Raw genomic sequence first — 24,986 nt, 5'->3', positions numbered from 1 at the left:
CAGCTCAGGGAGGCCAATTTTTGAGGAAATGCGATCAGTCATTTAGGCCTGTTGTGACTGCTTTTTCATACGTCATTTTATCACTTTGCCTGTTAAACTGCACATGGACTAATACTGTAGCTCTGTGGCGTAGAATGGGTTGTATATGCAGACCACCATACTTCCTTTTCATGTCCAAACTGGTCCTGCATGTGTGCTACCAGATTTCCTCTTAAAAGTCCATTTCACTTTCACTTACAACGGATAGAGTAAAAATCCAGAGAAAGACGAATGCACATATTCCCCAGCGTAAAGTCCTGAAGCCTGATCTGAGGGCAGCTGGATGTATACAGTGTCTCCCGGTTGTAAAGGTAAGACTGCGCTTCCCGATGCCTGGTCCAAGTACCCCTTTTTGTATTCATCATATGTATACATCACTGGCTCATTGTTCCTCATCAAGGACACCCACACATTGGCTCCTTTGCAATGGATGTGGTAAGCAAAGTAATAAATGCCCGGAACTTCACAGGTGAATGTTCCCGTTTGGGGGTTAAAGTTCTGGCGACCGTTGTATAAAGGCTTTTCGAACACTACCGGACTTCCCACGGGTGGGAATGGAGTTGATGTTATGGCTGTGAATGCTGGCATCTCCAAGCCACTCATTCCCATGACCTCTGCGCCGTTTCCTCCATATTTGCCTTTTTTACCATAGCCCCCAGCCTTCTCGCCGTCTAGTCCAGGGCCCATTTGGGAAAGAACTCCCGATAAGTCCGGAGACACACCAGGTTCTCCTGGTGGGCCAGGGGGTCCGGGAGGACCAGGTGGTCCGCTTAGTCCTTGAGGTCCTGATTGGCCTTCTTTACCCCGTGGTCCAATGGGACCAGGATGTCCTGGAATGCCTTCACCTGCAATACCTGGTGGACCAGGAAGGCCAAGATCTCCTTTCGGTCCTTGAATTCCAGGTGATCCTATAGGGCCTGCTATACCATCTATACCGGGGATTCCTTTGAGACCCTGAGGACCGGGTTCACCAGGATATCCACCATCTCCCTTAGGCCCGGGAAGTCCTGCTAGGCCTGGCGCACCTGGGAGGCCTTTGTGTCCACTTTCTCCTTTGGCTCCACTTGGCCCTTGTGGACCTCTCAGCCCTGGATTTCCACGTTCTCCAGGTAAACCGTCAGTACCAGGTAATCCAGGAGTACCAGAATCACCCCGAATCCCATCAATCCCTTTAGGTCCTCCTTCTCCACATTCTCCCTTTGGACCCGGTAAACCAACGCCCCCTGATGGCCCTTTGGGCCCTGGGGGACCTGGTACACCAATTGGTCCAGCAGGTCCTGTCAATCCAGGTAATCCCGTATGGCCTTTGTCTCCCCTTGGTCCGAGGGGTCCAGGTGGCCCATTCATACCTTTATCCCCCTTTGGTCCTTGGAGGCCTGGTTTACCAAAGCCTGGAACTCCCGGCTTTCCTGGCAAACCAGATAGTCCAGGGTGACCCTTCAAACCCTGCATCCCTGGTTGTCCTGGTAGACCATTTTGACCTGGTTTTCCTAGTCCTGGTAGACCAGGTGGACCGGATGGTCCTCTCTCACCTGGTGGGCCAGTTAGTCCCTTTAGCCCCGGATGCCCCTTTTCTCCTGGAGGCCCTTGTGGGCCTGGCATTCCATTTAAACCTGGTTTTCCAAAACCTGGTAGTCCTCTTGGTCCAGCAGGGCCTTGAGGTCCTGGCAGACCTTTATGACCTGGTTGCCCTGGTAGACCTAGTCCTTTATCACCTTTTGGTCCTTGTAATCCCGGAAGTCCCGGCAGTCCTTTGTGCCCTGGTTCTCCTTTCATCCCTGGTTGGCCTGGCAGTCCTTGGAGACCTGGTTTAGCTATTCCAGGTAGACCAGGTGGACCTGGTTGACCCTGACGTCCTGGTTGCCCTGATGGCCCGGGTTCACCCCTGCGCCCCATTTCTCCCTGTGGACCAAGCTGACCAAGTCCTCCTGGTCTGCCTGATGGTCCTGGCAACCCTGGTTTACCGATTCCAGGAATTCCTGGTTGACCGGGAGGTCCAGGAAGTCCTGCTGGTCCTGGTTGGCCATTACCTGGAGGTCCAGGGGGACCTATTGGTCCTTGGGGACCAGGTGGCCCAACCGGGCCTGGTTCTCCTTCGGGAATTCCTAAACCACCGCTTGGGATTGTCTGTCCTGTGATGAGTGAGATACACAAAATGAAGTATTAAATTGTGCTGTTTTAGTTGCTCCAGTTTCACAATATTCTGTAACAAAACCTATAAGGGGTTATTACAATTGTTGTTATTTCTTACCTTTGTCTTGTCCACCGTTGTAGCCACCACCTTTACGAGCCTTTTCTCTACCCTTCATGACAGGCACCTGGGGAAGTTCCTTCCTATAGTGAGGATAGTGCATGTACGGCACATCTTTGCCCGTGAATTGTTGCTGGGGGTAACCTTCATTGCCCATGCCCAGGTGTTGGAGATGTTGCATTTGCATCGGCTGCTGGTATCCTTGAGAATGTTGATTGTGTCCATAATACTTTCCGTCACTTACATAAGTAAGTAGAGCAAGGTGCAGCAACATCAGGAGGAATGGGGGTTGAAGGGGCGACATTGCTAAGGCCTGTGTTGAAGGGAAAGAACACAACTGAGACAAAATTTGGCAAAAGCCATACAAAAATAATTTTTCACAATAATAAGTTCTGTGTGAATTCATCAGTCTAAACAGTTTCTTCTGATTTGTAGTTTTGTTTGTGATATATAATTAAAGCAGTGGAATCCACCTGTTTCATTCATCTCAAGGATTAGCCATCTTGCTACGTCTAAAACAACAGCAATTCTTCTCTACACCAATCCTGATTTCAGCGCATTTAGTTAAATTACTCTAACTTGAGGATCTACTGCACGCGTAGAATGGTTACTGTTTCTAACCTGCGTGATTTTTTTTCTCTCTCTCAACTCATATTCCACAAACACAATATTAAATGTATTATTCTCAGTGAGCGCCATTTTGTCTCTTTCTGTCCACAGATCAGATTCAGATTCAGATTCAGATCTACTTTATTGTCATTCTAGTACACGTGTATACAGAACGAAATGTCGATGCATCTGACCCCCACAGTTTCCTTGAATGTACAGATATAAATAATGTTGTATTGTATTTTGGCTACGTATAGTATTTTACCATAGTGCCGATAGTGCAAGAAGAGTAGCTAACCAGATGTGCAAAATGGGCAGTCAGGTTAACAAGTCAGGTACACAGTAACATTAACACTGTAACAATAACGCTGTAATTACAATAGTGCAGAGAGCAATGTGCAAGGAGTGGCAAGCTATAAAAAAAAACTGCCAGTAGTGCAAAAAGTCAGATTAGCAGCCGTTTAGATTTAAGTTAACTATATGTTAGATTGACCATTTAACAGATCAGTATATCTGCTCAGTATATCAAAGTCACCACGCCCACTTTTGCCTCAGTTGTTAACATAAAAAAAATAATCCAGGGAATAGATAAGCCGTGATTGGTTATAACCTTATACCAAAGGACTGTGTTTTCATTTTCATTTAATTGACAGCATGCAACTGACTAAGACGTCAATGTAGTGCAATTTTCAAAGGGACATAGTGTATCATTAAGCATTCCTAGAAGTATATAAACCCTCATTCATTAAAAAAAAAAAACAGTATGGGTTTGAATATTAATCAAAATTACATAATCTATCACATGATCGTGCAATTAAAAATAATTCTCATCAGTCAAGAATTTTTGCATTTATCTTACACACCTATAGGGACATGACTAGATTGTCTGTCATCTTGCCAATAATGGTACCAAAAAAAGGCAAAAAAACGTGTGAAAGACGAAAATTAATGTGGATTGGTAACTTTAAGCATCTGTGATTTGTATTCTTTATTTTGCTTTGTAGCACTCATTTCCAGTTGCACTACACAATACAGCAACAAAAAGTGGTCAAATATTACAGTGTACCTTTAAGACAAAAAGAATAAACATTTAAACATACTTGTCAACCTCAGCCAATGGCTCTGCTTATTAATGATTGCAAAACCCCAATTAAGAGATAATAAACCTTATAAACACCTCACGGCACCTATTTACTCACAACAAGGCTAAGTTGGATAAAAACAGAGATCATTTTCGTTAAACGAATTTATTTTATTTTCCAAATAAACAACACAAACAATTATTTCAGCATAATTCTCAGTTTTTCCCCACTTGCAGTATTTTGTGTTGCTTATTATACGTAAATCTTAAAAAAAAATTATCCTGTATAGTAATTGCTATACAACATATACAATTTCAAATGATAAAAAAAATAACTATGACATATGGCAAAACGTATAAGTTGACAGGTATGTTTAAAGACGTTGTCCTGATTTTGGAAATGTGTTACTCTCTGCAGCCATCTCCTGGCTGAAAGTCATGATTGCAGCCTCGGTCAGATTATTCATGAGTACGTGATATCTTAAACACATTCAAATTAACTCTTCCTTTTTACTAATTTTGAGGGTTTCGGTTGGCGTTTGGACTGTATTTGAAAGAGGCATTTTCCTACTTTTATCATTTTCCCGCTACAGACAAAAAAAATGCTATGACAAGCATAAAGTCACTCTTCCACTTCCACCCCCAATCCCCCTTTCTTCCTACTTGATGTGTTGGAAGAGAGTAGGTAAAAATAAGATGAAAGCAGATAGGCGCAGAGGAAAATAAATATAAAGGCTCTTTGAACTCAGTTGAGCATTGTTAACATATACTTAACAGAGAAATTGTTTTAGTTTTAGTTAGTTTTTAGGGACACCTCAAATGACACACCCCACCTTTAAAGAACTGTTGTATGCTCACAAGTTAACACTCAAATGGTCAAAATGTCTATCAATAAAAAAACTGTGTAATGGACACTTTAAATATAAATGTAACTGATCAGAGAAAAGTCGAGCATGGGTCAAGTCTGCTTTCCCATGATGGTGCAAAATGTTGGTGGAGTGCCAGAACAAAAAATAACCTCCTTGTAACTGGCATTGTGCCTGAACATCAAGCATGTCTGTTCTTCCACCATGATGTTACCCACTGAGTACTGTATCTGTGAAAAAGGAATACACTTTAGGGTCAGTTACTCCTAATAGCGCCAATTTAGTCCTGCTACACTGACCGTCATTTTCCGAATTCCCAGCCACATCCTGACACCAACCCCGCCACGGCGCTCTCCTTCTCTAGATCCCTGACCTTTTCTCGGTCTACTGATAATTTTGACATGGCGGTGTAACTGTCTGTCTAGCCCTTGATGAGAGATGGCCTTTGAAAGGGAATAATCTTGTCGCCATGACAACACAAGTCAGTCATGCCACAGAGTCCCTTGATGGAATGGGAGTGATTTTCCTATTTTTGTCACGATCCTTTACTGTGTTTTGCGTCTTTGTAGGTACTATCTTTCTTTTGCTCTCTCACTTGCTCTCTCTCTCGCCTTTTCACTCTCTCATTTACTTAATTTGGTCACTCACGTCCGAATTCCATTTTCCTCATCACAACTGTTGTCACTCGTCTTGCTGTCCCTGCAGTTTTTCTTACTATCGCCACTCTCTCTTCCCTTTACTAGTACTGTACCACACCTCTTTTGGTTCTTTGCTAGTTTGTTGCATCTCTTTTCACCCCGTGTCACAGTCCTGCATTCAGGTTTAGTTTCCTCTCTCTTTCTCCCTCTCGGTTGTCCTTACCTTATTTGGTCACTCACTTCCACTAATGTGTTTCTGCATTGTGCTTCTGCACCCGCGAGTCGGGCCCAGGCTACTGAACCCCGGCCTGACCTCAAGTACTACGAATACAGCCAGAATAACTTTTGACCCGTTGACTTTGCTGCTTGGCCTCACTGGATCTCCGAACCTCACGCCTGTCTATTTGCAAACACTCGTTTGCCTCTGGCGCTCTGGACTTTGTTGCCTCGCTGCTCGCCTTTCCTTCAGATGAACACAGCCTTAATAAAGGACATCAGTTAGACTGTACTAATCTGTGCTTTTAATTGTGCTTTCACACTATCCTGAGGGAGCTCCTGACAATTTTCTATCATTATTCTCAGGAAGTTGACACTACTATTTACTGTACTGATGACATTGCAAAGAAAAAGCGCATGGACAAAATGAATACAGAAAAAGATGAACATCGTTGTGCATTTTTTTTTTTCCTGAGAATTTACACTTTCAGGCCACTTTGAGGGGTTTAAGATAAATTTAAATCAGAGGTTAAAGGGACAATGTGAAATATATGGCAAATTGAACTCACTGATTTGATTAGTGCAACCGCATACTAGTGCTACAAATCATTAGGAAGAATACAAACAACAGAGACTCAAAGTGAGCAAAGGAAACAATTTTTCATATTTTCTTTTCTCTTTCCTTTAAAAAGTTTTTTTTTGGGGGTACCCTTAGCAGCACGATGGTAGACTATCATGTCAGCTTCTTCTAGGTGAGCCTCATGCTATATAAAGTATATATACATTTCTTGACCTATAAGTATCTAAAAATGCATGTTTGTATGTTATTCCATTATTTTTTTCTTGCTATTCAAATAAAAAAAAAATCTTTTTTATACAAATAAAGTTTTTTTCACCAATAAGAGGTGCAAAATTATACGCAATGCCCTCAAGAAAGTTTTGACAAATTGGAGTATTTTAGGCTTCAAACTTATAGATAAAAAACTCAAAAGACTAATAATTCTCCAATGCACATATTCTCCCATCTCAGCTGGGTATGCCTGCAGGTCATCCAACGTGATCATGGGCGTCTTGATTGCTTCTTGTATTAGTGTTCTCCTTGTTTGGGCCGAAAGTTTAGGGCGATGGTCAGGTCTCGGTAGGTTTTCAGTGGTTTTATACTCTCTCCAATTACATATTACTGCTCGCACAGTGCTGCGGGAGTCATGCAAATGTTGCAAAATTAGTCATTTAGGTCGACATTGGATCATTCAGAAGTCATCAGGGATCTTTTGGAGTCAGTTGGCTGAGCTGAAACCACAGGGTGCCGGTATTTTTGCAACCCTCACTTTTCAGTTTTTTCGTTGTAAATATTATACAGATTGTTTTAACAATATTGTTTCACTTCATGATTGTGCCTCCCATGTTGTTGATTCTTATAAATTATTTTCCCTTTTTTACCATTAAATCTGAAGCCTGAAATGTGGAAATATGACAAAAAGTCTTTGGGGGCTAAAACTTTCGCGAGGCACTATATGTTTTACGATGAAGGAAATCCCGTGTCAAGTGCATTTCGTCATAGTTTTCCTTTCTGCAAATGAATGAGAAACGCTATATTGAACTGAGGGAGTCTTTGAAATGTTACAAAAATATTTAAAAAACAACATGGAACATTTTACGACTGGTAGAAAGAGCGCCTAGCATATTGATACATGAAAATACGTGTTTTGTAAAGGACGGAAATTTTGTGAAGTGTACAAGGAACGCCTGTTCACTTGTCATCCAGCAACACCCGGTCATCATGGTAACCAGGGAGCGCCGGAAACACCTCGTGACTCTACCTGCCGCGGATGTAATGGCATGTAACCTAAAATAAATGTCGCCTCCCAAGCCACTCATTCATACACGCGCCGTGAAAATTAGGCAGCAATTTCCACCGCTTGAACTCTTTATTTGTTATTTGAGGAAACAGCAGCAGCGGCGTGTGGAGAACGAATAGAAAGAAGTTTGTTACGCTCTCCAGGGTGCCACTCTTTCAGGGGCACAATAGTCCCCCATTCAGGGGGCAGACGTGAGGTCACATGTGTACGTACCGCCGTCAAGGTGCACTTGGCGTCAGAAGTGGCCTAGAAATTTATGATTAGCGTGCCTGCGCCAACTCATTTCGCAAAACATAAAACAGCCTTGGTGATTCCCTTATTGGGAAATTTCTGGATGGAGGTGTAATTTGTGTCGTTGGCATCAGCCCGTAAAACCTTCTCAGTTAGACATAACACTTCTAAAACACTTGCTGACATTTGCTACTTTAATTTTCCTGTGAAATTGCATCAGTGTCCCTCTATCAGTGGTGCACCGCCAGGGCCTGCAAGGCCTTTTCTGTTGGCACAAAAAATATCTGAATCATCCATCAATCAATTATTTGCACCGCTTATCCTCATTAGGGTCGCAGGCGTGCTGGAGCCCATCCCAGCTATCTTCAGGCAGTGGACAGGGGACACTCTGAACTGGTTTGCCAGCTACTCGCAGGGCACACTGAGACAGACAACTCACTCGCTTATTCACACCTAGGGACAATTTGGACCGACCAATTAAATAAACATTGTCCCTTTAAACAAACATTGCTTTAAAATGTAACGAAAACAAGCAAATAAATAACATAGTTTTGATGAAAAAGATTAAACAAACCTAAAAACTGTTTTTAAAAAAGAATGAATCATAAAAGGATGCAAAGTCACCTTGCTACTCTTGTTATTACTGGTTCACTGCTTTGCGCATTTTGATGTATTGTCTTTATTGTCATTGATGTCAGAGTGTCGTGCGCTGTGTTCAAAACAGACAGGACACAGCAAAGACTATCAAAGGGACAGATTAAGGAAAGATTTGTGTGTCTGGTGGGTGTGACTGGCTCTGTGTGCGACATCAATAGGCTGGTGTATGCTGTCAGTCAAATAGCAGGATGGGCGCGCTGGTCAATGTGTTCACCCAAGATACTACAGCTGGGCTAGGTTTTTTTACTGCCTTGTTACATTGAAAAAACGTTCACCAATTAAATCAGACTCTTAGGAATGTCAAAAGAGCGCAAATAAATAGTGATCACCAGCGGTTGCACTATGGATTATTATCAGGTTCGGGAAGCGACTCAGGCGGCACTGGGATAGAAGCTAATAGCAAGGCTGCAGGTCCGGCCTACTGCCACAGCTATGCTAACGACTCACTTAAGCCACCCCAGCCTAGCCTGTATATCACCAATGCCAACACTCCCCTTAAAACGGATGACCTGGAGCTACAACTGGTTAGAAACTGCTATATTTGGGACGGTTGTAGTTTAATCATCACGGAGACCTGGCTTAATCCAAGGATACCCGATGCTAGCGTGCAGCCAGCCTGCCTCTCTGGAAATGGCTTTCTTGCACGTAAATGAGAAGCCCTCTTATTATGTTGTACTCTTGTATAATGACAATAAAGAACTTTGTATGTGTTCTGTATTTTTATTCGTGGATCTATAGTTAATTCATTTCAGTCGTATACTCTCAGTTGGTAACGACATCATCTCCAAGTAAGTTTGCCCCCTGTGGCCTTTTAAGAATGTGCGACACTGCTTTGCGAATGTTCACTTTTCACGGGGAGTTCTGGTCCCCATTAACCGCAAAAATCGAGGGATTACTGTTTTTGAAAACGTGTCGCCTGGTCGTGTACACATAAACAATTTTTTAAAAATATGCAACGTTTAACACTTCATTAAGCTTCCAGATGTACATTCCCCGGCACACAATTGAGCTGTTACCAAAAGATTAATTCCACGTAAATGTGCCTCTTTTTGCTGAGTCAACTTTCAATGAGGATGCTAGTTGTTGAAGGATGTCAATTAACTGCGGCACATGGAAAACAGACGCTAGAATTGTTTGTGATGATACAGATTATCATCTCAGGATTGAGTAGAACTTGTGAATATCATAACTGAGAACAATGAGCCATGTGATTCTAAAAAAGCTTCGCCAGCTGATTATAACATTGTTCACATTGGTTTTAGCCTTGAAAATAATAAAATGGTCAAACCAAACATTTACAGCCTAGTATGTTAACCATCCATCTATTATCTGCACCACTTATCCTCAATAGGGTCAGGGAGCCCATCCCAGCTATCTTCGAGCAGTGGGCAGGGGACACCCTGAACTGGTTGCCAGACAGTCGCAGGGCACACCGGGACAGGCAATTCACTTGCTCATTTACACCTAGGGACAATTTGGACCGGCCAATTAACCTGACATGCACGTTTTTGGAAAGTGGGACGAAACCGGAGTCCCCGGGGGAAACCCGCGCAAGAATGGGGGGAACATGCAAACTCCACACAGGAGATTCGATCTCATGACCTCAGAACACCGATTAGATATTTATACAACATTAGTGTATTATTGTGAATCCATCATATGGTTTTCTATTAACTTTATACTTTAGATTATACATTAACAGAGAAATCTGGAATCATTATATGAAAAGTGGTGGCCAAGATAGTACATTCAATCAAATTGTCACCATTGAAGGCTGTACACTTCAAAGATCCTTTTTAGTCAGGGTGCCAAAGACAGTTATACAAGTCAAAATTCCATTTTAGTTTAGCTGCCATGGACAGCCATAGATGTTAAATATTGATTTTACCTAGCAATGGCTCAGTACACGTTTGATGTTTGGTGAGATATAGCATTATCCAGTTGAACTTGCAACTTTTAATGAGATATTGAAGAAGATATAGTCTACCAATACACTCTGTAATCTATACCAGAAAGCAGTGGTGTTCAACATGGTCCTCGAGGGGTCGCATGTCATGCATTTTTTTGGAGGTTTGTCTTCTTAACTGAGCTGATCCAAATTAGCAGCTCATTAGCAAGCCGGCAGAAGCTCTTTAGCGATCCTGGTAATTGGAATCAGGAGGAAAAACGCCAAAAACATGCAAGACATGCAACACTTGAGGATCGGGTTGCCCACCTGCACCGTAAAGGATAACACAGCCAATGCTATTATTTGTGTTTGCAACATCCATTGCAGTCTGGTCATCCTGGAAGAGGGATTACCTCATGTGCGGTCCCTTCTCAAGGTTGCGTCATTTTCCTCATGTAGAGGTTTTTGAGTTTTTCCTTGTCCTCATGTAGGCTTTAGATCAGGGGATGGTGTAATAATAGTCTGTAGTTTGCAACAATCTGTGGTCTGTGCAGCCCTTTGAGACTTCTTGTGATTAAGGGCTAATGCGGCAGCGTGTTGGGGAGGCAGCGTCAAGAAGAAGGATGCCTCTCGTCTCAATAAACTGGCTAGGAAAGCGAGCTCTGTTGTGGGCAAAGAGCTGGACAGCCTAACAACAGTAGCTGAGAGACGAGCACTGAAAAAGCTGAGGTCAATCATGGACAATCCATCGCATCCACTACACAGCATTATCTCCAGACAGAAGAGCAGTTTCAGCGACAGACTGCTGTCACTGTCTTGTACTACGGACAGACTGAAGAGATCTTTTCTTCCTCATGCCATGAGGCTCTTTAACTCCACCCGGCAGAGTAAAGGTCCACATTAAACCACACCACCTACATTGGATATTACCGAATCTTACTGCAATATGTATTCTGTGTAGCACTATTTAGTTACTCTATATAACACGCTACAGTGGGCATTTGCACGTCACACTGGGTATTTGTATATTGTATTCTTTTGGCTTTATTATTGTACTGTTCTCAGCTCAGGGATGCTGCTGGAAATGTGAATTTCCCTTAGGGGATGAATAAAGTATCTATCTATCTATCTATCTATCTATCTATCTATCTATCTATCTATCTATCTATCTATCTATCTATCTATCTATCTATCTATCTATCTATCTATCTATCTATCTATCTATCTATCTATCTATCTATCTATCTATCTATCTATCTATCTATCTATCTATCTATCTATCTATCTATCTATAACAAATAAACATGACTTGACTTGACTTGACTATTTAATGATTTATTTCTATGTTATTATGTCATGTTAGTGAATTATTGTCATTGTTCGTATAGTATATTTTTAGTATTGTTCCACACTAAAATGTTGAATGTTAGAAGTAATGCATCATAGTCAAACAAAATTATTAATGTGTCGTTTAGATGACAAACCACATTTGTATTTCAATTATGACATCCTCTTTCGGATTATTTGCAATTGATTCTGACTGATTATCTCCTGTAGTTCACTTATATCACACAGGTCAAACACAAAATCTCTGGTAAAATGTTTGCCTTTAACAATAAATATGTCTCAAGAAGATAGTTTTAGCTCTGGAAATAGTTCTTGTATTTTTTAAATTCTCTTTTCACAAAAGAAAATATCAAGAATATTGTAAAACAAAATATTGAATAACATAATAACATTCATCTCATCTCATCAGCCGTACCGCTTATCCTCATTAGGGTCGCGGGGGGGCTGGAGCCCATCCCAGCCATCTCCGGGCAGTGGGCAGGGGACACCCTGAACTGGTTGCCAGCCAATCGCAGGGCACACAGGGACAGACAACTCATTCGCTCATTCACACCTAGGGACAATTTGGACCGGCCAATTCACCTGAAATGCATGTTTTTGGAACGTGGGAGGAACAAACAAATTCCAGAGGGGTTTCGTTGGAAGAACGAAAACAATTATACTGATGCAGGTGTGTAAACCATTATCACAATACTGTAAAGATTAACAAGATAATACCCCAAGTGGCCTGCTTCCTAAATTCTTACATCTTCCACCACAATCTATTCATCATGTCAGATGGCGACACCAATCTTCTCGCTGTCTGCTCTCCTTCCTTTCCTTCCGTCTCTGCGTGAACAGAGACGCGTCTGTTGCAAAGCGTCTTCCCTGTCTGTTTGTTCGCAGCCGTGCTTCAACCACCCACCTCCCTCAACTCTAGAGACGTCCCTGTCCACTGACCTCTAAATGTCCGGTTTACTACCAACAGACATATGAGGACATCATAAATGTATACAGGGGGAAATAGGGTAAGGAGACCTACAAAAAATCAAAATATATCACAACTAAATCTGCATTATATTAAAAACAATACACTTCTAAAAGATGTAACCAATATGTGTCCAGAAGGTGATTACAATTTCTAAAATACCTTAATCTAAGATGACTTGATTGTGGCCATTACTATCAACACCGTCCTGTCTTTCGACATAAGCCAGTTTACCTTGTCTGTTTGGAATTCAGAAAACTAGAGTATTTATTCCTTTTCAGTTTAAATAGATGGAAATTGTCTACAATTGAATACTCCTCCATTAGATGTGCATATATTGGCAACCTGGGAGCAGTAAGAAACTGACGAATGGTCATGATCCAGACCATGGAGATGTGATACAACAGGAAAACTCTAGGCATCTGCTACATATCCCAGGTGAGAAATGAAGGTGCACAAAACCATCAGAGGGCTAATTGGACCCAACAAAGAACTGTTGTCAACTGTGCACAGACAAAAGATGCAATGGTATGGTCACAAAATCCTCAGGAGTGGCCAAGATCATTTTTCATGGGACAGTCCAGGAGGGGAGAAAGACAGAAAAAGGACTGGGCTGACAACATCATGGAATGGACTGGTGCCAACATTGCCACAACCCAAACTTAAGCCAGGAACCATCTGCAGTGGAGGGAGCTGTCCATAGTTGATTATATATATATATATATATATATATATATATATATATATATATATATATATATATATATATATATATATATATATATATATATATATATATATATATATATATATGTGTGTGTGTGTGTGTGTGAGGACAAATTTCAACATTGGCCAAGAAATTTAAACTGCAAAAGTACACTTGGACCATTTGAAAAAGTATTATTTGAAGAATTATTCGTGTAAAATAAGAAATAATACAAACAAAACAATGTTTCACCTAAAACACATTTTTTTTTTACTTTGTCTTTTTATTTTAAGGGACAATCTGTTTTATTTGACCACTAAATGTGCAGTATTGTGCAGTGCAACAAAAAAACAAAGTGCTACAATACTAACAATGGACACTCAAAGTGACCAAACCGCAGCATTTTGGTCTTATCTTTTTTGCCCATCCTTTCACAAGGTTTTTTGGGTACCCTCAGCAGCAAGATGCCAGGCAATCAGCTCCCTCTAAGTGACCCTCATGGTTCTTCAAATGAATACAAATTTCCCCGCCTATGAGTACTCTAAAAAATGCAAGCTTGTATGACAGTTGATGTATTTTAGCTTATTATTGGAATCAATAATGTTTTTCTAATAAATGATGTTCCTTTAACCATTTGGGGATGCTTAATAATGAACAATGTCCCTTTAAGATTAATTTAGTTTTTTTTGTGAAATAGGAAAAAAGTAACTTAAATGAGCAACGTTATCGATTGATTCGAATAGTCTTTATTGTCATTGATACTAGTATTGTAAATCAATGAATGCAACAAGATTGGACATGGGCCTCCAGGGTAAATATGTCATACAGATTTCAAAGAGAAAAAGGATTAAATACTTTCAGGATAAAGGGAAGGGCAGCACGGCGGCGCAGTGGTTAGCGCGTGTGCGGCACAGTTCTAAGGTCTTGGGAACCTCCTGTGTGGGTTCAAATCCAGCTACCAGACTTCCTGTGCAGAGTTTGTATGTTCTCCCCGTGCTTGCGTGGGTTTCCTCCAGGCACTCCGGTTTCCTCCCACATTCCAAAGACATGCATTTCAGGTGAATTGGCCGGTCCAAATTGTCCCTAGGTGTGAGCGAGCGAGTTGTCTGCCCCTGTGTGCCCTGCGATTGGCTGGCAACTAGTTCAGGGTATCCCCTGCCCACTGCCCGATGATTGTTGGGATGGGCTCCAGCACCCCTCCGACCCTACTGAGAATAAGCGATGCAGCTAATCAGATGAGATGAGAGGATAAAGGGCAGAAAAAATATATATTTACAACGTAGTGCTTGGAAACTGGCCTAAATTATAATAATAGTGCAATATTTGTGAACGAGAAAGAATAGTGCTTAAAGGGTATTTTTTTCTTCCTTTTTTATCCCCCAAAAAGTTAAAATACTGGAACATACCAAAGAATTGTAGAATGTAGAGTGAGCTAATAATATCTGCCAATAGACCAACAATTATTGTTAGAGATACTTGACAATAACCAAAACTCAATCAAAACTTTAAAATTACATTTGTAATACATAGGTGGTAGGCTAGCCAGGTGTTAAGCGAATTGTTCACATTTCCAACTCTTAACATTTAATCAATTTCCAAAGTGACAATGTTCCCTATTTGAAGTTAGCATCAGCTTTGACCCTGGAAAAGATTCATTTTCTACTATAACATGGACACGCCACTTGGGAGCGATCCAGTAAAATTAACAACAGTTTCCACAAACACATATTTACACGCATGCATGCACATACAATGCCACAGCTGTGCACCTAAATGACCCCAAGTATTTACCTCTTCCTCTCTCCTTTACACAAAACCACAATTACTCATGAGCTGTCTTTGTCCTTTTGTCCACTGGGTCCCTACTTTACTTTGCAAAATAATGTGTGCAAGAGCGAGCTCTGTTTATACACACATGCACACAACACACATTGTGCATTCAGAAAACTTCCTGTTGTGCAGCGCTGCTGTGGGTAGCATCTTTAGGGCCCCCTCATGCATCAAGAAGACAGATATTACCCTTGAGATCAGTGACACGAACAGAATAAAGTTTAAATGGACAGTGTGTACAATTACGCACCTCCTTGTGGTAATAAAAACTTCATTCATTAAAAGAAATATATTGAGTTTCTATCATAGAAACGTTTGTCCTTTTTTCCCCTTGCCCTCATGTAAGTTTTAGATCAGGGGATGGTGTAATAACAGTCTGTGATGGGCGCCACCAGGCTGTACTTGCCCCAGACACACCACAGGAAAACCCTAGTGGTTAAGGGACCTAAACCAACCAACCAACTAACCAACCAACCAAACAACCAATCAACCAATCAAGCAGTCTGTAATAGTTTGTGGTCCGTGCAGCCCTTTGAGACTTCTTAAGATTAAAGGCTTTTCAAATAAACATGACTTGACTTATAATACTCAAGAAGTTAGCATTTATTTTACATAATGAACCTCACATTAAGGTAGATGTCATAATTGTCTGCCAAGTTGCTCCTACGTGTGCACAAAAACCTTATAATGTCCTGGCAACAAAATGAAAAGAGAAATTGTGTGTTTTCGGTCACTATATATATATATATATATATATATATATATATATATATATATATATATATATATATATATATATATATATATATATTAGTAGTCTGTATTCTTTCCTGTGCCTCTTAACATGTGTTTTCAGGTAAATTACTCCATACAGTAGATAGATAGATAGATAGATAGATAGATAGATAGATAGATAGATAGATACTTTATTCATCCCCGAAGGGAAATTCACTTTTCCAGCAGCATCCCTAAGCTGAGAACAATCGAAAATAACTGAGAACAATCGAAAAATAACACGGGAGCTGCTGGAGTGGCTGCCATTCGTGACGGCGCCGGAGAAACGATTCAATTTGAATCATGTACAAACAAACAAACAATTGAATCATGTACAAGAAACGATTCAATCTGAATCATGTACAAACAAACAAACAATTGAATCATGTACAACAAACAAACAAAATATTTATGTTTCAATAAGTGGAGTGTTAATAAAATGGGGGGAAAATAATTTCTGATACTGATATAACCAGGTAAAACTAATTTTAAGTTACCTGTCCAAATGAATGTTGTGCCATCTCACCTTTCCCACTCTCTCTGCTCGCTCCTGAAACTTTATCAAATAGTCCAAAATTTTACCTCATCTTCTCCGCTCACCTCGTCGTCCTCTTCTCCTTCCACTTCGCACTACAGAGACTTTTTAGCTGAGCCGTCTCTTATGACACCATCCCCTGATCTAGACCAAACTAATGCAAGCAAAAATGCAATGGCAAAGCAAAGCCACTGAGGAGCTAAACGAACATGGAGGTGGTTATGAAGGGTGATATCTTTTATTGCCATTCCCTGCTCTCTGGGCTTCCCAAAAGAATATCACTACCCTGAAGCTGTTGCAGACTTCAGCAAAACGTGTGACATCTATTGGTGATATAATACACAATTTTCCTTTAAGAAGGAATTAATTCAAATAGACTTCTTCAGATTGTGGAGCGATATACGTATAAATGCCGAGAAACTTTTTGGGGATAGCAATATACTGTATAATAAATATTGTTAAGGATTATGAAAATTAACGCAGAACCAACAGAGATATTATCCTTTTTTATCAAGAATCTGCAATCCCAGAAAATATGGTAAAGGTTCTAAAGTATGGTTCATGGGCTTTTCTTAGGCCTTGAGACAAGGATGTGATTTCCAGGTTTGATGAAGAAAACAACTTCAAACTCATAGTTTTTTGTAAAAAGAAACAAAAGCTGAAAAAGCAGAAAACAATGGAACTAAGATTTTTGAATTTATTTTACTTGGTTGTTAATCAAAAAAAGGACTAAATTTTTGTGCTTTTTGGAACACAAAACTGGGATATGCAGGGCACCTGTATGATGCGGCAGGGGTAAACCAGTGAAAGCTGTCGGGCCCTGCTGTTAAACAAAAGAGTGTGTTGTGTCACCCTGACCCGAGTGACATGGCCGTTTTCTTGTGTCCCATTTTATCTGGAGGGACGAAAAGCATGACCAACTTGGGTGCCGAGATGCTTAACTTGTTTGGGTGTGTGGGCATTTGGGTTGGCCATGGTCCAAAAAATAAAAATTATGTGTGTTTTTTGCTACTTTTTCCTTTTTTTATTTTAATTGTTTTTGTGTATGTGTTAGTCTTGCTGTTGGTCACCCCTCTCGAGGGATATGACCAGGGTAGGTAGGTAGGTAGGTAGGTGGATAGATAGATAGATAGATAGATAGATAGATAGATAGATAGATAGATAGATAGATAGATAGATAGATAGATAGATAGATAGATAGATAGATAGATAGATAGATAGATAGATAGATAGATAGATAGATAGATAGATAGATAGATAGATAGATAGATAGATAGATAGATAGATAGATAGATAGATAGATAGATAGATAGATAGATAGATAGATAGATAGATAGATAGATAGATAGATAGATAGATAGATAGATAGATAGATAGATAGATAGATAGATAGTTTTGGGTAAATAGGGTTGATTTGGTTGGCTGGGTCCCTTAACCACTGGGGTCGTAGGAGCACCATTTCCTGTGGTGTGTCTCGGGCAAGTACAGCCCGGTGGCGCCCATCTCTCTCCAAACTACGGTTACTTTGATGGAAAAAGTTTTTCCGGATGAAGACAACCAAAATAGGTAGAGAACCACTGTTTAATGATGTTTATTGTTTTTTTTTTGGTGGTCATTAATTTAAACAGTCCTTGATGTTTTATTCAATGCAGAGCTCCTTTGACCAAACCAGCTTTTCAAAAATGTCGAATAAATTACTGTAGCTGTTTATTTACTGTATGTGCTCTGTGATTGGCCATCTCTCAGTTCCTGCCACCTGTTTCTCTTAGCCAAACTCCCAACCTTCTACCGACAAGCGCTATGGACTATAAACCAGGAATGGGCAAACTACGGCCTGTGGGCCGCATATGGTTTGTTAAGCTTTTGAGTTGGGCCTTTCGAAGGAAAATAATAAAAATATAATGTTAAAAAAGAATTGCTAATCATATTTTTTATTTTCAAAGTGTTTATTTTAATGTGCACAGTAAAGAACCATGATTCCCTGCACAATGAAATCCTTACATTGCTGTCCACCCAGTTGCCAGCGTAATATAACTAAGAAACTATATACATGTATACATAAAAGAATATTAAGAATATTAAAAAAATCATTACGACATTTTCCCAAAGTATGGCACACGCAAAACACATTGACCGTTGCTGGAAGTACACAATCCAAACCCAGCTGCATGATTGGTGACCATAATGACAGTGAGCTCTCTGTGCATAGAACAGATATTACTATCAGACCCCTTAGTTTAGTTTCAGATTCATTTAAGCCAGGGGTGTGCACATCATACAGAAAGTGGGAAAGATTTAGTAAACTGAAAACGTGTGAGGGCCAGCTATTGCTGGCATTCTTTGAAAACATTCTTTGATAAATTCTCTATTAAGTTTTGCAGTGCTTGGTGATCAGCGTTGTGACCTCGTGGATCGCCTTTATAGCATTTTCATTTGACTCAATGGATCTCGTGATAAAGCGCTCATGTGCCGTAAAAACTGCTTCCAGTTGCTTGATGTATATTAAGTTAAAGCTCTGAGATTTCTTATAATAGTGCAATGAAAAATAGTGCAATAACATAGCAGCAACAAAAGTTCTCAAATAAGTCGCGAGATATATATTTTTCAGTTTTGCATGTTTGTTTTAGGTAGCAATGGCGATGGCCCCTGAGCCTGTAAGTCCTCTTCTTCTCCCTGGTCAATCCTGGAAGGGGGATTACCATATATGTGAGGTCCTTTCTCAAGGTTTCTCTTTTTTCCTCACACTGAGGTTTTTGAGTTGTTCCTTGCCCGCATGCTGGTGTAAGATCAGGTAATTGTGCAATTGTGTAATTGTAATCCTGTGCAGTCCTTTGAGACATTTTTGTGGTTAAGGGCTATATAAATAAATGTGACTTGTCTTGACTTGACTTGACTCATAAGGAGACATATAGCGCTCATCAGAGGTAAGAATAAGAATAACCATGTTAATGGCTCTGTGGCTGAATTGCAAGCCGGCAATGTACTCCAGACTGGGCAGAGAGCAGGCAATGATTCCCTGAGTTGTGTTGATAACTCTATGTAGGGGACATGTCACATCATTTTCCTTTCATTCTTACTGTTTCAAAATTAATTTAATGACATGTATCATATCCAGATACAGTATCAAGAAATATTTGAAGTCAAATCAATCGATATTTTCACTCCTGGCCCATGTCCAATTTTAGAAACAAAAAACTTGCCTACCCGTGTTATAAACAAATATAAAAGAATTTGAGAAACTGTGTTACACATATACGATATTTTCCAAACTATAAGTCGCAGTTTTTTTCATAGTTTTGGCTGGGCTGCGACTTATGCTCCAAGTGCAACTAATACGTGAAATTATTAAAACATTATTATAAGATTGAGTTTGAAATTTTTATTAATGGTACAGTACATCATTTCACATGTTAATTAAACACTAAACTGCAAGAGGGCGCTCTAGACCAATGTTGATCATTTCAACTTTGCCCTGTTGTTGGTAGACATTTTTCAAAGCGGAAAGTGGAAGCGGCTTATCATCGACCTCCCAAGTTGGAGGAGTTGTCCACCAGTAAAAGAGACACAGAGGATGAATATTTTATTGGATTTATTGATTTGGAGTGAAACTGAAAGTTTGTTAAGCATGTTCTTTATGCTAGAGTTATTTGAATAACTTTTAGTATGTTATGTTGTTGCTGACATTACCAGACATGTCAATCATGTAGCGTTAGTATGGGTGGATTCCTTAACCATTTCCTGTGCAGTGTCTTGGGAAAGTACAGCCTGGTGGCGCCTATCCCTCTTGAGGCCAACAAATGTTTCTCCTGGATATCGTACACTCATTCAGCCTGTGGTGCTCTAGTTTATTTTGATTTTAAATAGCCTTTCAAGATGACATGTATGTTTTTGGTGTTGGATTTTATCAAATAAATAACAGCCCAAAATTGACTTATATACGTTCTTTCTTTTGGCTGGTGCGACTTATACTTTGGAGCGACTTATAGTGGGGAAAATACAGTAGATGGTATGACACAATTAGTATGGCAAAAGCAAACATTTTATTGATTGCTTACATATTCAATGACACAAGGAACCTCAGAAGACTACTACATCTTAATTTTCCCATGAAGTCATTGCAAGTAGCCAGTACTGTACCGCAGTTACATTCCAGGGAGCGAATCAAAGCAACGTGCCGGTGAGCGCACAGCAAAGCAATTGAGGAAGTGTTTGCTCGGCACTCTTTTCTCACCAAACTGCCTTCTCTTGCCCCCATGGCGTACATGTGGCAGTTTGGCTTCAGCTTCCTGCACGCTCACTAAACATTTCAATGCATATTTGCTTTGCATTCACTCGTACGCAGCATGCACATGTGCTGCACATAGGGAGCAGATCCCATGCCAAACTAGTTTACTGTGGAAAAAATATAACGATGTGAAGCAGTGGCGCTAAATGCTAATTAGAACTAGTCATAAAGGATACTAGCATGTTTGCTAACATACACGAGTGGAATAATGGATGATGCAGGCTCCTTTAAATCCAATTTAGCTTCTTTCTCTTCAGGTGGAAGATGACTTGGGGCCAATTCGAGTTTGAGAAAGAGGCGGGTCATAGCCCAGATTGGTCATCAGTCACAGTTGAGGAAATCAATGAACATTAATAAATCATTTTGAAAGAAGAACATTTTAATTTGCAACCCTTATACATCAAAAAAATGTATTAATCGTAATTAATCTGTATACAAAACTATGAAAAGGAAAACATGTATTGAGTCACTTTTCATCCAACTTTAAATACTTAATGATGTATTTTTTATTATTTTATTAAGTCAAGGATTGATGGTACACTGAAGAAAATACATAAATATATAAACACATAAATGAATATTAACCGATTGGTAGAACACTTTTCTCATTTTAAATGTTTCTAACCTTTTCTTAAAGTAAAAATAAAAGTAATGAAAAATCATTTTGACAATTTTAGGCATTATTTTTCTGATCTTAGTAAAGAAAAACGTTCTTAAAATGAGTGAAAGTATCTGCTGTCTGCCATAATAGGTTACTCAGTTCATTTTAAGTATTATCATTCTGATCTTTAAAAAAATATATCCTAAAATGGAGGGAAATTATCTGACATCTGCAACATGAGAAAATTGAAAATTATGTCAAGGGTTCATTTGAATTTTACAAAGTAGAATAGAGGGAGCAATCATACCTAAAATGATGAATTCTACAATTCTAAAAATTCATTTTAATACAGAAAAAAATACAACTTTTTGAGATAACACAACTGCTTTTAACAATTTTCCTCTCAAAATGAAAACATTATAATAATTGTCATTTTTGTTAACTGAAATTAAATTATTCAGTTAAAATCCAAGTATTTGCAGGGTAAAACTAAATTGCTAAAGTTTCTATTATTTTTGGGACTTTCTGTTTATTTGGTTAAAAGTTAAAAGTAAGAAAAAAATGCTATTAATTCGTAAGAAAACCAGTACAAACCAGAAAGAAACAAACCATTATATAACTATCTATTACAAAATATTATCCTATTTTTATTACAATAACAGAATCTGAATGAAAATCAAAAAAAAACATCCAAATTAAATAATGCCTTGTATAACAACAAAACTAATGATAATAATAATAAGAAGAAGAAGATTTTTTTTTTTTTAAATAATGTACACATTGCAGCATAGTGCAGGGGTGGGCAAACTACTATAAGTTTATGTTCATAAATGATACTTGTTTTTCTATATTTTGAAATTGGATAAGTTTATCTTATCTTTTTTACTCATGTAATGACAGAGTATCGGATTTAAGATCTTTTTTGGCAATATATATAGTATATATATATATATATATATATATATATATATATATATATATATATATATATATATATATATATATATATATATATATATATATATATATATATATAAGGCACACCTAAGTACAAGGCAGACTCTCTAAATATTCCTCTGTGAGCTATTTGTTAGGTGCACATGTAATTAAAACAGTTTATTATTGCATTGAAATAAAACATCAGATTATAAAAAATATTTATTTAAACATAAATCTTAAGAAATGTAGTTTCACAACTATATGAACATAATTCATATGTATAAATGATTACTGTACGTAAAAGTATTTCATTGCAATTATGCATTTCCAATTATATTTACTGTATTTCCGGTCTGTATGATGCACCGGATAATATGGTGCACTTTTGAAGTTTAGGCCCTTTTTAGGGGTCAAAATACCTTAACCCAATGCGGCACATGACTCAAAAAGTTTGCCCACTCCTGCTCTCGTGCATGCATGGAAAAAATTCCCAATAACACAGATATAAACCTAAACATGAGAAATCGTGACATTACTTATTTGCTTACCTTTGAGGGTCAGGTGCAAAGTTGAAATAATCACCACAGGGGGACTGAGAGGGAGAAAAAAAGCGGCAATATTAGGATGGATGCCTCCTCCTCTGGCACTTGTGCTCATAACCGCTCACTTTTGTGGATGCAGCTTATATGCATTGCAGGGTGGGGCCACAAGGGTGGGCGGCACAGCCAAAGCCTTCTTGGAAGGACATGAGGAGGGTTAGGGAGCAAAAAAAGAAAAACAACTCCACACACAACTTATTCCACAATTTAGAACTGCACAAAAACATATTTGTGTATTAAGTATCCGTAAAGATAATAAAGAAGAAAGAGTAATTTTGTCTACTAGTTTTGGTGATCTAATGCATTTTTTCTCAACTGTTTGGCTGCGGACCAGTTTTAAGAGGGTTGTGGCCATTTCCTTGGCAAAATGATGCTAATAAGGAAAACAACTGAGGGTCAATTAAGAGCATATGGTGATAAAACCCTGCTCGATCTCCTTTACATGTTCAGTCAATCGACGCGTTTGAGAGGGACCACATCTCGATTTTGTCCGTTTTATTTTCCTTTTTCTGCCCATAATAATGGGTCCCAAGAAAGTTAGTGATGAGATGAGGGAAAAGTGGAAAACAGTGACAACAACGATCGAGTCGAAGAAGGAAACGGTTGCAAAATACGAAAATGGTGTACGATTGTCTGGCATTGAAGCGCTGCTCGAGGTACAATAAATTGTTTAAAAATGTTCTATTTTATTTTTTTACGAGTATATTATTCTTTATTACCTACATAAAAAAAGGTAGTGTCCGCAACTTGAAATCTTTCTACTCTCTGCCGCCATCTCCTGGCTCAAAGTTGTGATCGCAGCCTCATTCTGCTCATAATAACAAACTCTTCCTTTTTTAGCTTTTTGGGCGATTTAGTTCGGTGTTTGAACTGTATTTGAAACAGGCATTTTCATACTTCTACCATTTTCAGGTCACACTAACCAAAAATCCCAGAAACTAGCATGAAATCACTCTTCACCCCTCCTCCCCCCTCTGCCCTTTCCTGCTTCCTAATGTAGTGCGAGTCTTGAACAGCGATGCTAAAAGTAAGATAAAAGGAGATAGGCGCAGAGGATTTTTTTTCCATAAAGGCTTTTTGAACTTAGTTGGGCATTATTAACACTTACATAATAGAAAAAAGTATTCTACTTTTAACTCATAAAGGCACCTCAAACAACGCACCCCACCTTTAAATAATTAACAATGTTCATGTACACGCGTTATTGATACAAACAAAATGGGCTGGCGTAGCCGGGCCGATAGCAGATTGTATTTGGCTGCTTGGAACGGTCAATGGTTGGGAGCTGCAATACTCAATTGTGCCTCCAGCGGACATTTAAGACTCTATGAATGCAGACAACATGAAAACAGAACTTTATCAACGTTGTTGGTGTTTATTGGGGGTGCCTTTAGACATAACCTAGCAGAGGACACTCGCTGTTGGTCTAAAGCACAACTGGGTAAATTTTTACGAAAATTACGTTAGCCGTTTCAGAGCCAATATGTCACACGCAAACACACACACATAAAGTAGTTTAGCTTTACATTACATTAGATAGATGGATTTAGGTTTTGAATTTATTTTACTATGTCACTATTTTTTTGGGAAGCAGTTTTAGGGTGTCGCTTGTATATGATAAAGGCTTATATGCAATATAGGCTTATATGCAAGTATTAATGGTACTTGAAGTGGTTTTGATTTTGCTGGCCTTTTTGTTTTTTGAAAAATAAGAGAATATATTCTACTATTACTGATTCAAACTGCACAATCCTTTCATTTGACACATTTGTGAGGTGGATTTTTTTTTTTTTTTGGGTCGCAGCTTGTCACTAGGGTAGAATGGTGGGTCCTGAAGTCAGACCAGTTGATCTAATGCACAGAATGCATTAAAAGGGGCCACAGTGGATGCATTGTTAGGCTTTCACCTGTTCTGGCATACGGCGAAGGAAAACCTAAACAGACGACAAGCGAGCGTGTGTTGCCATGTACTCTGAGGAGATGAAAAATTAAATCAAATTAGAGATTCCGACGTGGCGGAACGGCATTACGTTACGTGTTTTTGCAATTAGGACACAAATGCACGAGA

The 24,986-nt window shown here is 39.3% G+C and overlaps 1 protein-coding gene across 1 annotated transcript; it reads right to left on the bottom strand.

Annotated features, from left to right (window-relative positions):
- Nucleotides 1-95: 95 nt before the first annotated feature.
- col8a1a (collagen, type VIII, alpha 1a) lies at nt 96-23,025 on the bottom strand. The gene is made up of 4 exons (XM_088352808.1): nt 22,987-23,025; nt 22,868-22,911; nt 2,291-2,603; nt 96-2,171 (listed from the first exon to the last, which is right to left on the bottom strand). Exons 3-4 carry the CDS (start codon nt 2,592-2,594, stop codon nt 235-237), a joined length of 2,241 nt encoding a protein of 746 aa, XP_088208934.1. The 5' UTR covers nt 2,595-2,603; nt 22,868-22,911; nt 22,987-23,025; the 3' UTR covers nt 96-234.
- Between the last annotated feature and the right edge of the window lie 1,961 nt (nt 23,026-24,986).

Source organism: Urocampus carinirostris, chromosome 14 (genome assembly GCF_059441175.1).
Source record: "Urocampus carinirostris isolate Australia breed hairy pipefish chromosome 14, RoL_Ucar_1.0, whole genome shotgun sequence".
Lineage (NCBI taxonomy): Eukaryota > Metazoa > Chordata > Actinopteri > Syngnathiformes > Syngnathidae > Urocampus > Urocampus carinirostris.
This window is presented reverse-complemented; position numbering and strand designations above follow the sequence as displayed.

Coding starts and splice junctions, on each gene's coding strand:
- col8a1a (XM_088352808.1), bottom strand. CDS start 2,594: ATGTCGCCCCTTCAACCCCCATTCCTCCTGATGTTGCTGCACCTTGCT. Junction 2,172..2,290: donor CAACGGTGGACAAGACAAAG/GTAAGAAATAAC, acceptor CACTCATCACAG/GACAGACAATCCCAAGCGGT.